The sequence below is a fragment of the Felis catus genome, chromosome A3, assembly GCF_018350175.1.
Source record: "Felis catus isolate Fca126 chromosome A3, F.catus_Fca126_mat1.0, whole genome shotgun sequence".
Lineage (NCBI taxonomy): Eukaryota > Metazoa > Chordata > Mammalia > Carnivora > Felidae > Felis > Felis catus.
In genome coordinates this window covers 16,620,461-16,636,691 of record NC_058370.1, presented here as the reverse complement: position 1 = coordinate 16,636,691, position 16,231 = coordinate 16,620,461, and the positions used below count along the sequence as shown (strand labels likewise).

General features: G+C 49.0%; 1 protein-coding gene across 9 annotated transcripts in view; it reads left to right on the top strand.

Moving 5' to 3' along the window:
* Positions 1-16,231, top strand: part of TOX2 (TOX high mobility group box family member 2) — a 275,373-nt gene that overhangs the window by 139,542 nt on the left and 119,600 nt on the right. The window contains exon 1 of one of the 9 annotated variants that reach the window (XM_023251225.2): positions 547-700. The exons of 7 other annotated variants lie outside the window; for them this stretch is intronic. Coding sequence is in view for 1 of the 2 variants with exons in the window: in XM_023251217.2 (XP_023106985.2) it covers positions 9,197-9,313 (117 nt within the window). In the remaining variant the exon portion in view is untranslated. Of the gene's footprint in view, positions 1-546; positions 701-9,106; positions 9,314-16,231 lie in introns of those variants that run through there. One more of the 9 variants, XM_023251217.2, reaches the window with a different exon arrangement.

Here is a 16,231-nt window from a genome sequence, read left to right as displayed (position 1 = left end):
CGCGCACTGTCACGCACAGCCACCCATGCACGGTGAACCCGAGAACCACACAGCCACACGCGGTCACACCCGGCCTCCGCGCCGCCCCAGCCCTCACCCCGGTCACCAACTCGCGCGTCGGGGCTTCAACTTCCCGGCGCCCAGACGCACTAATTGGCCGTTCACTAATTGGCCGTCACTCGCCCGGCGGGGCCTGGGATTCCGAGTTGACAGTGGCCAATCGAGGCCTGTCGCTTCCAGGGGACGGTGAGCGGGAGTCCTCACCACCCCCCCCCACCCCCCACCCCCCGCCCCCAGGCTGGGGCCTGCGGTGACGGCCAGCCGCCCCCACCCCCGGCCTTTTCCGAGAGGGCCGCTCCAGCCCGCGGCCGGGTCCCTGCTGTGCTGTCCTGGCGCGTCCTCCGGATGGAAGCTCGCGTGCCCGGTTCCCCGAACCAGGGGCGTGCGACCCCCGCTGCCCAGGCGGAGGTCGGCCCGGGACGCTGAGGTGCGGCGGCGCCGTCCGCGTCTCTCGCCTCGCCGGGGAGGGAACTTTCAAACTTAGTTAGCAGGCCCGACGGTGGGTGCGTCCGGCGGTCGGCGCGTTGGTCCGGGGCCGGAGCCGGGAGCGGCTTTTCGTCACTCGGAGCCCGGATTGAACGGCGCGCGTGGGTCTCCCCGCGGCTCTGCCGCAGACGCACGGGCCCCGCGGCGCTGCGTGGTGAGTGCGCGTCGGTGGTCGGCTGGGCGGCCCTCCCGGGGTCTCGGCCTCCGCCTACACCTCCGGAGCTCCTGACCGAGCCCCTTGCTGTGTGGGTGCTGCGGGAAGGGGGCGGCCCCGCGCGGACCGCGGGGTCTGTGGGCTGGGCCTCACAGAGCGCGTCCTCGGGCGCTGGGGAGCGGTTTCTAGGGTCGCAGGGCAAAGCCCTCCGCAGTTCGCCCAGGGTGGGGGAGTGGGGTCCTGGGCCGCCAGGACCTGGGCGGCGTGGGGACGAGGTGGGGGAGAAGTGAGGTCTCCCGGGATGTGGGTGTGATTATCTTCTGTCCGGTGACTGGCAAAGTTAGAAGCGGGAGAGGGGGATGGTGTCTTTAAGAGAAGGCCTGTTCTGGGGCTATTTCCAGTCGGATGGAGGGAAAATTGATTACAAGTAGCAAGTGGAGTCTTGAGGGAGAAGAACACCGTTGGATGAGGGGGCAGTTGGTCTGTCTTCTGCCCGTGGCTTTGTTACTTTTTTGAATATCAAGTTGGCAAGGTTCCAGTCCGTGGTTTCAGGGTGTGCTCAGGGGATGCAGGATTTGTGCCTCAAAGTCTGGATGGGTGGATGACCGTTAGCCTGGAGTGCTCCTTTCTGGGGTGGTGTTTCTGTAAATCCCTCCAGAGTGGGGTGGTCCCATATGTGGGCCTTTGGGGGGACCTCTGAGGGGGGGCCTTTTGGCACTTAGTTGAGGCCCCAGCTTTATTCGGATAACTCCACAAAGCTCTGACTCAGCACCAAGAACCAGTGTGAAACCCGGCCAGGGAGAGCACCGCTCAGGGAATGAGAAACCGGGTGATTCTGGTTTCTAAAGTCTGTGACCTAGGACCCCTGGACCAGAGCTAAGCGCATGTCCAGATGAAGGAGGGTGGCAGCTGGGTCACTAAGATACGTGAGAGAAAGGTCTGACCTTGTACTTGGATGTGAGCCCTGCTTCTCAGGCTTCAGGCTTGTGTCAGGATGAGGTCGGGGAAGTCACTTGGCTCAGCTCGGGTGGGTCAGATGCCTGTTGGTAGCAGATGTCAAGTGGGCAGTCACCTTTAGTGCCGGTGGTTTGGAGGTGGAGCACATTGTGGCCGGGACCTGATGGTGAGGGACTGGCCAGGCTCTCTTCGTACAGCTGATCACTATCAGAACTGGAGGGGAAACTAAGGCCCAAGGCACAGCCATGACCACACTTGGAGCCTGTGAATTGGGCTGCAGAGCTAGGACACAGCCTGCACACTGGGGGCTTGGCCCTGGCAGTCCACATAGGAGGCTTGCCTCCACGGGGAGCTGGGCCTGCGAAACACAAGGGCAAGCTTTTGCCCAAGTGATGCTTGATAACCATGGGACAGATGACCTGGAAGGGCCCTTGGCGACTGTTCCCTTGGTGACTGTCCCCTTAGTGATCCTCTACACAGAGATTCCAGCCACTTTAAACCAAAGTCATGAGCAGTGGCTGTTCTTTTGGTATCTTTTGTTTGAGAAAATACATAATGGCAAAAGCTGCTATGGTTTCATTTTTGCTTTGAAATAGATGTTATTTTATTAATCACAGTAATATTAGCATGCATTTGAAAAATAGCTTACCAGACATGAGGCGGGCACATTACTCATTGCATGTAATAACAGTGCCTGGTGAGCATAGGGGCCTGTGGCCCTGTGGCTCCCAGGATCTGTGGCCCCACTGATCCTCTCCTTCTCCCTTGCTTCACAGAAGGGGCAGCTGAGTCACAGAGTAATGTACTCACAGGTTACATAGCATGTGAAGAGCAGAGTTGAGGCCTGAGCCCAAGTTTCTTGACTCCCAGCTTGACACTTCTGTGGCCCTCAAGTCTCTGCCGTGGTTTAGGGGTGGGGAGTGCGTTGTGACTTCCTCCTAGGGTATCTGTGAGGTGCCTTCATTCTCATTTTGGCAAGGCACTTTACCTGGCTGAGGGCACTGCTTAGGGCTTCCCACTCAGCTATGGCAGACTCGTGTAAACAGGCCATTGGAATTGGGCAAACCTGGGTTCAAATCTCTAGTTGTGGCTTTGTGACCCAGGGTACATGACTTATAGCTCATTTTTTTTTTTTTTACTGAGATATGATTGACATAAAATTAAATGCAAATTTTAAGTGTACAGTTCCAAGAGTTTTGACAAATGTAAACACCCATGTAACCATGATCTCAATCCCCATATAGCCCATTTTCCATGCCCCAGAAAGTTCCCTTATGTTCCTTTCCAGCCTACATTCTTCATCCCCACCTTTATAGGAAATGACTTATCTGATTTCTGTTATCAGCACTTTATTTAAGTTCAGTTTAAGTGTGCTAAGTATGTTTAAGTTCTAGAATTTCATGGGCAGCATGTACAGTTTTGCATCTGGTTTCCTTTAGCTTCTTGACATAGTGTCAAGATTCATCTGTGTTGTGTATATCCAGAGTTGTGTTTTATTGCTAACAAATATTACATTGTATGCCTATGGCTCAGTTGGTTTATCTGTTTACCTGCCAGTGGACGTTTGGCTTTGTTTCCTGGTTGGGCTGTGGTAAATAAAGCCTCTGTGAACATTTTTACATAAGCCTTTTTGTGAGAATTGCACATCTAATGAACTCCAGGGTGATGTGCCGGGCGGTCCAGCGACCACACTTCATGTAGCAGTGGTTTGGTTGTTTGTGTACAGGTTTCTGTGGGGCTCCCAGCACCTGGCACCGTGCCTGACCCATAACTACTCAGGAAGTATGTGCTGGTGGGTGAGTGATGCAACTTCCCACCCACACAGCCCCAGGCACAGCATCTTATATCTTGATGGGGATAAACACAAGCTCCGCTAGTGAATCACTGGAGTCTCCTTGGGATGAAGATCCACGAAGCGGGGTTGCTGTCTCCGCCTCACCTGTACTTGAGGTTTATTAGCCCTGCTCTGTGTTTCTGGTGGATGAGGTCCCACTGCTTCTCTGTGCAGGGGCACAGGTGGCTGTGAGCCAGGTGAGCTCTGAGCTGAGATGGCTGGTCCCGGGGACTCTGGAGGCTGTTAGGAAGCTCTTCTACTTTTCACCTAAATGTGTTTTCTGTAGCCCCTCCCCTAGTCTGTCTCGAAGGGTCCTTACACCAAAACTCCTGTACCTTATGAATGTCAGAAGCCACAGCCCAGGCTTGGCACTGCTGCCTCCAGTCTCCTGGGTGACCTTGAGCATAACAGTGCCCTTCTCTGGGCCTCTGTTCCCCTCTTGGCAAAGGGCAAGCAAATCAGCGAACATCGGTCTAGTGAGAAGGAGAACTGTGGTGTGGAGATATAATGAATGAAGGCTGGGTATGGCCTTTGTGACTGTAGAGTGTGGTATACCTAAGAAGGATGAGAATGATGCTTTTTGAGGAGATGGGCCCTCATAAGCTTCAGAGGGCAGGAACCACTGTGTCTATTTTCACTTTTGTATTCCTAGAGCCGGCCCGGCACATAGGTGCCCAATAAATATTTGCTGACTGACAGACTGACTGACTGACTGACTGACTGAATAAATTCAGGGCTCACCAGTTGTCCCCTGTAGCTTGAGGCACTTAGCATCTGTTTGGCTCTTATAAGATTTAGTGAGCCATCAAATCCAGGGCAGGGCAGGGGCCAAGACTCTTTTGGCTGACTGGTCATTCCTAGAAGAGCTTACCCAAGTAGGCCTGGAGGACAGAGCCCAGCACAGAGGGCAGTCAGTAAGCCTGAAGAGCAGTTGAGACTATGCATACAGGACAGGGCCCCACACTTCACCCCTGTCCCAAGAATCCCCTTTAAGGACTGCCGGCCCCTTGTGATTCCATAGGGTCAGCTATCTTGCTTCTGATTTCCTGGAACTAGTCTCAACATATGAAGGCAGTGTAAGTTCTGGAACCCAGAGGAACTGGGTTTGAATGCTGCCTTCACCATCATCAGCATAGGCCAGTTATTTCCCTGTGCTTCAGTCTCCTCATCTACAAAATGGGCACAGCAACATTTCCCCTCTGGGGTTGCCTTGAGGTTGGAGATCATGCATATATAGCATGTGGCCCCAGCAGGAAATGCTTTCATTTCTATTCATAAAGAGCTGCACAGTTGGAAGTTAAAATGCTGGAGGAACCTGTTTCAGCACTAGATGCTGGAGGACTGACCAATCCCAGCTGCTGCAGGGGAAGGGTCTTCCTAACATCAGGCGTTTCCGTACCTGGGTCTCTGGATCTGATTTTTCCTGCATCTGGTTTGAAGCCATCTCTCACTGGACTGCTCAGCATAATGAATTGACAAGGTGCTGCTCATTTCCTTGGATTCTGTTTCCTTTTTGAATCTGTGTGGGAGCAGAGCTGGATTCATCAGGCAGAGAAGACTGGTTAATTACAGCCTCACCATTCTCTGGAGTGGGCTGGTGACCTCGTGCACATTATTTAACTGCTGCAGGTCTCAGTTTTCTCATCTGTACAAGGGGGCAGTAATGCCTTCCTCATACTGTTGCTATGAAGCTCAGATTAAAAAAACAGACATGGAAGTTCCCTTTGATCTAGAACGGTGTTTCCCAGCCTCGGCACTGTTGACACTTCGGAGCTGATAATTCCTTGTTTGGGGGGCTGTCCTGCGCGTTATAGGATGTGTAGTAGCATCCCTGGCTTCCACTGCCAGCAGCCTCTCCTCCGTAGTCGTGATAGCCAAATATATCCTCACACTTTGCTAAGTGTCTCCTGAGGAGCAGAAGTGCCCCTGTTTGAGAACCATTGGCCTGGAAAATGTGACACAGGTAAACTAGAAAGTGATGGGGATGAGAGTGACAGAGCTTTAGAGCTTGTGCTTTCTGTTCAGTATTTTAGTCCTGTGTCTCCCTGTCAGTAAATTCTGTGCCCACGTGGTTGGCAGTCATCCTATTTACATGGACCAAAAACCTGCATAGTAATTTTTCAGTGTGGTTTGGGAGCAGCAATAAACACATATGGTAAATAATTATTAACTTAATGAGTCGTGGTAAATTGTAATTTTATCTCTTAGTGAAAACATGCTGTATAACACAGGATAATAAATTTTGATCAATTATCCTGATGCTTAAACTTGCCACTGTATAACAACAAACTTCTGGTCCTGCTAGAATGAGCAACAAGACTGTGGTTTTTCACTATGTAATTACCCATTTACTGCTGGGCTTCTCAGATGTTTAGCAGGTTTTTATTGCGTGCCTACTGTGTGCCAGGGGATGCAGCCGTGTCTTGAAGGCTCAGCCACTCAACGGGAAACTTTTATTTGCTAGATGAAAGGCTGTGTGGGTCTGTAACATGCCTTAAAATGCAGAGTCATAATTAAATATATAATTGTCTGGGGATGTGGCAGGGCTGTGGGAAGGCCTCACACAGCAGAGTCTTACAGGATATGCCAGGCGGGCTATGTGGGGGGCATGTAGAATTCTTGGAACAGTGTCCTGGGCAGAGGGGAGAGCAATTAATGCAAGGGGGCCTGGAGGGTGATTTGGGGATACTGTAGCCTAAGGCAGGGAGGCCTGCCTACAGGGGAGCTGAGACACCAGCAGAGATTGTCAAAAAGGGTGTCACATCCCAGCTGGTTGGGTTTTAAGTAAAGGAGTGCCTTGGAGCCAGAGGTGTGGAGCAGAGTATGGAATGCTTCATGTTGCTGAATCAGGCTGTTATCAGCAGCTGTCCCTTGGTCTTCTGCTGATGGAAAAGTTTAATGACTTGTGTTTCATTTCACCCAGTAGTCATAGAGGCCCTGCTTCTCAAACTTTAGTGCAATAGAATCACCTGGACAGAGGGCAGTTGAAACACAGATTGCTAGGTGCTGCTCTCAGAAGTTCTGACTCAGGAGGTTTGGGGAGAGGCTGAAAATGTGCAGCGCTAATAACAAGTGATGCTGATGTTGCTGGGAACTTATTGTTGGACTGGGCCATGTGGCCTTGGCTCAGACACAGTCAGGTATCCCAGAGACCCCTGCCTTCTTTAGGCCCTCTGTAGTTACGGGGAGAGTCTCCTTCACCTTGGAGAGTCTTACATTGGGCTTCTTGGAAACAGACTCTGAGATGGAGGGTTGCCTGTGGAAAGTTTTTTTGGGGGGAAGTTCCCAGGAAGTGTACCTGTAAGGAAGTAAGGGAAGCATGATTGTATGGAGGGAGAAGCTCGTCTGGAGCATGGTCACTAATCTGGAGTGGCTTTGTAGCGTTGTCTCAAACTGGGGCACGGAGGGCACCTGTGTCTTTGGTTCTTGCAACATGCAGTCATTAGCTGCAGGGCATCTCCTTGGCCCAGGTGGCTCCGTATAGCAGAGAGGTTCCCAATGGGGGCTACAGCTGGGACATCCCCATCAGCTGGGCATGAATGCATAGAAAGGGGAGCACTATAGTGCCTGTTTCAGGGAGATGCAACATAGGGAGAAAACTCATCCTTCTCTTGGTTCCCAGGAAATCAAGGGCCAGCATGTTGATGATTTATAGAGACTTTGAGTCACTTGCTGAAGATTCTTCCTTATCTCATGATGTGAGTGAGAACTGTAGGATAATTGCTTCTTAGGTCTGAGTGAAGAAAAATTATAATTAATGGGATTTTCTAGGGCCCAAAGAGATTCTATTACTGAGATGTCACGTACTTTCCTGTGTGGTGGGGAGGACTCTACACTGATTTCTGAGAAACTTCTGGGCCATGCCTCAGGGAGTCAGCTCTGGGCAGGGGACAGTGGCTTTCTCCTTGGGCTGGAGTCCTGTCACAGCTTCAATAAGAGGCTCTTCACCTGGCCCCTGCCTCAGTGTCAGCCCTTGTCCATGGCTGTCCTATCCCCATTGTCTTCACCTTCTCTGAGCTCCCAGGAAGCTCAGAGGTAAATGAGCAGATCATCTGTAGCTATAACATAGGATAGATATCACACACATCTTTTGCTTATTAACTCCCAATTTCATTTTGCTTTTCTGTCATTTTCCCACTTGATCTTGAGTCCCACCTTTTTTTTTTTTTTAATTTGTTTTTGTTCTTTGTAAGATACACAGAAATATGGTAGAATATAAAGGAAAACATGGGGGTCCTGCTCGTTCTCATCCCCCCTCCCCACTGCCTTCCCTGCCCTACTCCCTAGGGCTAACCCCTGAGGGTATTGGGTGGAGGTACTTCTAGCCATCACTACTCTTCAGTTTACTTCTAATAAGTTTATTGTCTCTATTCTGTAATCACTTTTTCATTCACAGAATTTTGTATTATTTCTTGATTGATCTTGTATCAGAGTATCCCATTCCTTTTATAAAATGGATATGTGAATATCTTGAGTCTTTTTGAAGATTATAATACAGTTGTTTTTTTTTTAAGTTATCTTCTGTTTCCTGCATTAACTCTGTTTTCTTGGTGGTTAGTTCTCTTCACCTTAGGCCTCTTTTTATGCTGATATTTTCTACACATGTCTGGTGATTCTTGATGGACATTTACTTGTAAACAGAGGTCTAGACTGATCTGCTCTGTAGTTGTAAGTTTCCTCAATGCCTGTGAAATCCACAGTTTTGTGGGTAAGCAATGTGAAGTTGATTTTAGGTGCCCTGGATGTGGTTTGTGTGTGGATACTTGAAGCTGGGGACTTCTATTAGCACATGGGACAAGTTCACTTGAGGTTGGGGGCGTCTGTTTCCCATGTAGACCAGCAGTTACCCACGGGTACTGGTACACTTTGTTTCTCCTGCCTCATGCCTACCCACAGTGGGGATTCCCTGAGGCAGATCTCTCATTTAATTGGAATTCTCCTCCCTGGCTGGAGGCAGATCCTACGGTCAGCTTTTGTGAGGTCTGTTAAGCTGACACAAAGGTCCAGGTACATCCCTGGCCCAGGGCTTCCAGTCCCTGCTGCTTCTCTTCGGGGATTTTCTGGGGTTCAGTTAGGATAATAGTTTTCCCAAAGGACTGTGTTGGTGTGCTGGTGCCTCGGAGCTGATAGGCTTTCATTGTCAGTCTGACTTCTTACTGCCTGGCACTCTTGGTGTTTCTGATCCCCAGCCCTTTCTTGTGTTCTTTTGGGAGCTCTTTGGAGTCACTCCACTTTAATCCATCTATCTGTCTGAATTATGAATATTAATGTGTGTATATAAGAATTATGAATATATGTGTTATATGTGTGTATATCTTTTTTTTTCTATTCTAGTGTTATTTAGAAAAGAGGCAGAAAGTGTGTGCTCCTTCTGCCATCTTGAACAAAAATTTCCCTCTCACTGATTTTTATTTTTTAAATTTTGTGCTATTTTATGAAGGAAAGTAGGGTAGAAATAAGTGCAGATTTATTTGCTGAGCATTTACCCATCTCAGGCTCGTTCTCGTACCATCTCATTAAGCCTCCTAACTATGCCAGGCACGTGTGTCCCCATTTGTAGGTGACAAAACTGAGATCCAAGTAGATCAGGTTACACAAGGCAGCAGAGGAGCTGGTTGGCAGAGCTGGAGTTCAGAGTGTGTTCTCCCTCCTCCTCTCTCCTGCAGCTTCCATGGTGCCGGGTGGAGCTCCTGCCCTCTGCAGGGATGGAAGAGTGGATCAGCTTGCCCCTTGGTTTTACTGTTGACACCTTGGCTCTTCTAGGGGCCAGGGGATTCCCAGCTGGGCCTTCTGCCTTGGTTTTCAACTTCAAACATCCCTTGGTAATAGAATGCCTTCATATTACAGCTAATTAAAACGTGCTTATCTCGAAGTTGGGCCTCATTTGCAGAAATGATTTAGAAACTTGTTGGAAATGAATCCTACTCAGTAGTATAACCCAGGGTCAATCTCATGCATAAATTTTATTGTTCCATTTTGCTGTGTTTTGACTTGAACTAAACTTGATAATGTGGAATATGGACGCTGGGCCTTTCGTTGCTCATTTATTTTGCAGATATTTACTGAGTGCCTAGTGGGTGGTATCTACATTATTTAAGGAGGTCCCTTCATCCCAACCCCCATGCTTTTTTCTATTCTATTCATTCACCTGAGCTGTAAGTAAATTGTTTTGCAAAATCAGTGGATTCAAATGTGACTTTGAGTTCAGCGGAAGTGCCTGGCTTCCTATCCTTCCGCTTACAAGCTGTGTGACTTTGTACCTGTCACTTAACTTCTCTGATCTCCTGTGTTCTCACATAACCACACTTCCATCTCAGGTTTGTGGTGAGGCCTCCATGATTTACATGACCTCCCTCATTCCTGCTGCCTAGTACCATTCAGGTCATCTGGGCCCTCTGTAGGACAGCGAACATAGGCTCCATCCCAGGTTTTTTTTGTCTTTTATAAATGGCTGAGTCTCAGGAGCTTTCCCGTTCAGAATAGGTGTAGCGGTGGTTTTGGTTGGGACGGTTTCCTTTCTCTCCGTATCAGTTCCCTTATTTCTGGTTGTATGTCCCACAGGGACTTGATGAGGTTCAATTAAACATTCAGACTCACAAGACACCCATGGGCGACACTTGGTTCCTGTCTCCTTGAAGGAGCCACCTGCCAGCAGAGCATAGGATCTGTTCCTCTTCTGCAGGAGTAGTTCTAGCCACAGTCTCTGCCTTAGTCCATGGAGGTAGCCACCAGCTCCTCTGTTACCTGCCTCCCCACCCCCCGGGTTTTAGTTTAGGTGCAAGGGAATGAGACCCACAACGGGTAGGTTTGGAAGTCACCCTGCTCACAAGCCTTATTCCTCAAATGACCCATATCTGTTGTAGCAATTCCATAGCCTTCAGTTCGAGGGTTTCTTGCAAGGGGGCATGTCAGTTATAAGAGTCACTGCACTCAGGAAAATCTAAAGTTTGGTTTCTTTATCAGATATTTATAATTTATTTATAGTTACTTCCAGTCCAGGTACAGTTTACCAGTCAGGGGTCATTTTTACCATAAGCAGAGTTGCCTAGTAACATAGTTAACATCCTACTTTAATCAGGTTTCCAGGGAGTTATGCTAGACAATTAACAAAGGTGAAATTCTCTTGCAGAAGGGAAAAGGATTTGCTTAACCCTCTACCCCACATACATCATCCTGTTTTCCCCAGAGAAGTGGTGCTTTTCGGCATCTCTTTTGGAGCCATGAATGAAGTCCTCAGTATGGTTATGACATATTCCATGCTTGTTTATGTTTTCTGATTGATCTATATAAGACACAGACATAAACTCTGGCCAAGAGATATCCTGTGGAGTCATATTGGCTTGGGATCAAATCCCGTCTTTGCAACTTATTAAGAGTGCATTCATTCATTCAGCCATGCAAAGAACATTCACTGACTGCTGTCTGCAGGGCTTTATGGTAGATGCTAGGCAGGAACAGGTGATTAAGACCTGGTCCTTAACCCTTGAGGAGCCACAGTCTTATTAGAGAGATAGGCAAAGATAAGCAATTCCAAATGGGTGTGGGATTACCAGGCCAGGCTGAGGTGGTCAGGGAAGGCTTCCCAGAGGAGGGGGGACACCTGGTCTATGCTTGAAGGTGAATTGGCCAGGTGAAGAACGTTGAGAAAAGTATTCCAGATAGAAAGAACAACATTTACAAAGGCGTAGAAGGGGTTGAGAGTGTCAAGAGATAAAGCTCAAGAGGGAAATGAGGGCATTTGGAAAGCTACTTAATATCTCAGAACCTCAGTTTCCTCATCTACAAAATGGGATTACCATTTTGGGATGGGATTAAATTCCCGCTTATGAAATTAAATGAGATAATAAGGTCTGCTTAAGCACCCGGGATAGGTTAATTTTAATTCCCTTTCCAAATCTGTCTATGGATGCCTAAGAGCCAAACTTTGACTTTGAATGAGAGACACGAGACAAGGAGAAACAAACAAACAAACAAACAACCTGGAGGGCTTGGCCACCCACCTGTGCAATGCAAGCTTCTCCTCCAGTGACTCTTCTGTTAGTTGTCTTACCTCTTTTTTGGACGAAGCACTAAATGTTTGCGCTCTGTCTCAGATTATGTCTTACAATATCAGTGAAGCACATAATTGTGTTTTCCTAATGGCTCGACATTAACAATAAGCCACGACCCTGTTGAGGCGTTCTCTGGGACAATTTTCCATCTGCCAACAGCCTTGTGCCCGTCTGATGCTCTGTCAACACATCCTGTCATTTGCTGCTTTGTCTTGCTTTTCTGAAAGGCGGCCCCCTCCCACACGCCAGCTGGGGATGCTTAGCTTTGGGGGACATTTACTATCTAGTGACCACAAGTCACATTAGGATGAGCTGAGGAGTTATCCCGGCCGTGATCAAGATCTTTCTGATGTGTAAATTGGATCCTGTCATTTCTCTGGGTGAAACCACTCAACGGCTCTCTGTTACAGCTTGGTGAACTCTTACCAACCTAAATCAGACCTCTGCTTAAAACCTCCTAGTGGCTCCCCCTGGTGTGTAGATAACATCAAATACCTTTTTCTTGGGGGGGGGGGTACCATAAATCCTGGTGTGATCTAGCCCCTGCCTGCTTTTCCAGCCTTACTCCCAGCTGCTCTGTCCGAGGCACCAGACTTTGTGCTGGGGATACGGTGGTGAGCAAAGACAACCTCCCCGTGGTTGACCTCATTCTAGCCGTCCTGGCCTTCTTGCTTCCAGCCCCCTCATGCCTCCAGTCTCCCCTACCATGCTCTTTTTGGCTTGAGGGGCTTTGCAAATGCTATTCCCTTTGCCTGGAATGTTCTTGCCTTCACTCTTCACATGACTGGCTCTGACTCATTTTTTTTCGCCTTTTCAAAGACTCTGACCTTCTAATCACTGCGGTTATCCCATTATTTTCCATCACAGCCTCTAGTGTATTTTTTCCCCATCGCACAATGTGTCTATGAGATTACTTGAGTGTCTGTTCCACCTTTCAGACCACTGGGGGTCATGTTTGTTTTCTTTACCACTGAGTCCCCAGCACCTCAGTATGGTGTCTGCTATAGAGTAAGTGCTCAATAAAAAGTTGTTGAAAGAATATATGAGTCAGTGTGGAGGTTATATTTTCTAGAGATGGCCACTATAACATAACTTAGGCTGTGTTTCCAAGAATAAGTCACTCGCTGTCTCTGGGCCTTTACATGTCTTATGTGTATATTGTTGTCAGGAGGATTAAACATAAACGTGAGAGGCAGTGTCTGGGGTCTGCAAGCGTTTTGTTTGTTTGTTTTTTGTGTTAGGTTTTATTTATTTATTTATTTATTTATTTATTTATTTATTTATTTAAAGTAATCCCTACACAACAACATGGGGCTCGAACACACGACCCCGACATCAAGAGTCGCATGCTCTTCTGACTGAGCCAGCCAGGCGCCCCAGCCTGCAACTGTTAATAAATGTGAATTCCCACTGTTACCACATGCCACCCTCCCCTCCAGCTGAGCCCAAGAAAGAAAGTTGAAGTGTAAGTCAAGAGGGATGACGTTTAAAATCGTCTGGATTTTAATCAATGCTTGGCTCTCTGGGGCAAGGGCTGGTAGACCTCAGCCCCCTGTTTTGTCCGCCTCCCATCTCCCTGCCGGTGGTGACCTTGCCGCTTTCAAGGGGAGGGTATCACTCCCTGTTGCCTGGGTTGGGGTATCTGGGGCACGGTGGGCCTGGCCTTCAGAGATAGCACAATCTCCAGCTCGTGGGATCGTTTCTGTTGAGCAAGCAGGAGTTTTGGGTGACTTCTCTCCTGAAGGGAGGACCCCCTTCTTTTTATTAAACTGTAAATTATAAAGATTATGTTACCTGCCCAAACGTGTAGGGAATGGGGGAGATCCCCTGCCACAACCCCACCGTGCAGACTAAAGAACAGTGTTGATTTGGGTTCTTTCCTTTCTGGATATTCAGTGCAGACTGTTCTGCCCCACCCGGGTCCTCCAGGAACCCCTTCCCTGTCTCATCTTTTCTCTTTTCATGGACCATAATTTGCATTTCTTGTTTATGTCCCACCCCCACTGCTAGAATATCAGCTTCACAAGGACAGGGGTCTGAGGGAGCAGCTCTGATTGCTCTGCCTCTGGTTTGGGCATTTCCCACCTGCCTGGCAAACTCCTGCCCATGTGTCTTCTAGGTTTCTTCTCAAGGGCCACCCCCCTCCCCCCCCCCCCCCCCCAGGTCTTTACTGCTGTTCTCTGTGCCGCTGTCATTGCCCCTTCAACACCTGGAACGCCTTAGGCTCCCTGAGAGGTGGGATGCTCCCTGTCCCCAGGAGATAGGGCCTTGAAGGCCATGTTTAGGAGCTTGGACTTTGTCTCAAAGGGCAGTGGGAGCTGAGGTGTATTGCATTTTAGAAGAATCTTGGCGGCTGTCTTCTGGGGAAAACTTTGGATGAGGGCGAGAGTGGATGCAGGTGATTACTATTGTTTAGGAGAGACTCGATGATGGCTTCCTGCACTGTCCAACATGATAGCCACTGGCCACATGTGGCTATTTATTTTTTATTTTTTTTAAACGTTTATTTATTTTTAAGACAGAGAGAGACAGAGCATGAACGGGGGAGGGTCAGAGAGAGAGAGAGGGAGACACAGAATCGGAAACAGGCTCCAGGCTCTGAGCTGTCAGCACAGAGCCCAATGCGGGGCTTGAACTCACAAACCGTGAGATCATGACCTGAGCCGAAGTCGGACGCTTAACCGACTGAGCCACCCAGGCGCCCCCACATGTGGCTATTTAAATTTAATATCAAATCAAATCAAATTGAACTCCTAGGTCACACTAGTGCTCGATAGCCACTGGGCTGTGCAGATACAGAGCATTCCCACCATTGCAGAAAGACCCAGGCTGTTGGCTGTGGGCCAAAGTAGAACCCAGAGTGAACATTTTTATGGCTCTTGATTTGGATTGTCATGTCATTTTCCAGAAGAGTCATCCACATTCCCTAGCAGCACGAGAAAGCGTCCATTTTGTCCCACCCTTCTGACGCGGCTTATCGTCTTTTGAGGAACCTTCAATTGTGTATATGCCTCTTGTCAAACCTGCCTTCACTTAGGGTGTAACATGTGGACCATGAGGTCTTTGTGATCAGGGAATTATATGTATATTAATGCAGATTTCAATAAAAAGAGTTATGTTTGCCATTGTGGTACGGTCTGATGCTGTTTAAATGCCTTTGGTAATATCTTCAATCAGATGGCAAATAGAAAACAGGAAAGTTAGTAATAAAAAATGAATTAGGACGATTAGCAAAAGGTGAAGCGCTTCCCTCCTCAGGCAACAGGCAGAGTTGACGGAGCTTTGCAGGGTGTTCCTGTCCAAACACACGTCTGGATTATTGCAGTCTCCGGGGCTGGCCCTGGGGTCTGCTCGGCACATAGGACTTGGTTATTGCCTTTAGTTTTGCAAAGGTCATGGACAACCCCTTAGAGGGTCTCTGAGGGACTCACACCAGGATGAGGGGGCTCATACCCTGGGGTGGCTGGATGGGGCCTCTGAAGAGGGGTTTCTGACTCAGGGCAGGCCAGGAATTTGCTTCTTCCAGGGCAGAGACATCCATGGCCTTGTTCCCCCTCCCTACCCACCAGGATCTTGGAGAATCCTAACCTCCCCTCTTTCTAGCATCTTCTGCAGGGGTGCCCTTGGGGAACTTTTCTTCGCTGTCTGGTGTTAGGGGTGCGGTCTCCTCAAGAAAGGGTAGAGGCAAAGGCTTTAACTGACTAATGCAGACACTCGACTCGTTCCAAAGAGAAACAGAATTCTGGTGACCAAGTAGGGTGTGGGGTTGGAGCTCAGGCCAGAAGGACATGGAGCTTGCATCTTGCTAATGTTGTAACTCACACTCACCAGAGGGTGGGCCATGGAGATAACACACTGGTGTGTGGCGTGGTTATGTCCACACTAGCTGGCTCACCTCCACAGTCAATAATCAGGGTTGGATAATGCCCACATTAGCTGTATAATTGCTGTAACAGATGGGCGCATGTTGTTAATACCATGTTTGCTGGATGGTCCCGCAGTTGGCTGGTGACTACCTACCTTAAGCCAGAGCTTCTCAAAAGTTGAACGTGCATGTAGATCACATAGAGTCTTGTTAAAATGCAGATCCAGATTTGGGAGACCTGGAGTAGGGCCGGAGATTTTTCAGCTCTTAACAAGGTCTGGAAGATGCTGGGCTGCTGGTCAGAGGACCACAATTTGAGAATCAAGTCCTTTGTGTCAGGCTGAGCTCCCAAGAAGCAGAGCCTGAGACAAGGATGCTTGTCAAAGAGATCCAGTGGGGTGCCCTCCTGAGAAGGGTCATGGGGGCCCAGGACAAGCCTGGGGAAGGAGGGGAGCAAGGACATGGTCTCAGCTGGAGACCTGCTTCAGCCTGATCCTGTGGGGAACCCTGGAGCAAGAGTGGCACTACAGAGCTGGTCCCGTGTTGAGGTCAGGGCTGGGGGTGGCCTTTTGCACACCATTGTCAGTTGGTCACTGGCCATAGGCTTCCTCAGGGAGGGGTGGGGGAGGGGTGATATGCTTCCTATGCTTTTCTCCTATCAGCCAAGGGCTCTTCTGCAGAGGAAGGGACATTAGCACTCATTTACTGGGGGATGGGTACAGAGCTGAAAAGGGAGATCTGGGTAAGACCCCATCAGTATCCACACACTGTATCCTTGTCTGATAGCCTTGAGAGTGTGGACAAGGAGGCAGGACTGTTTGCTC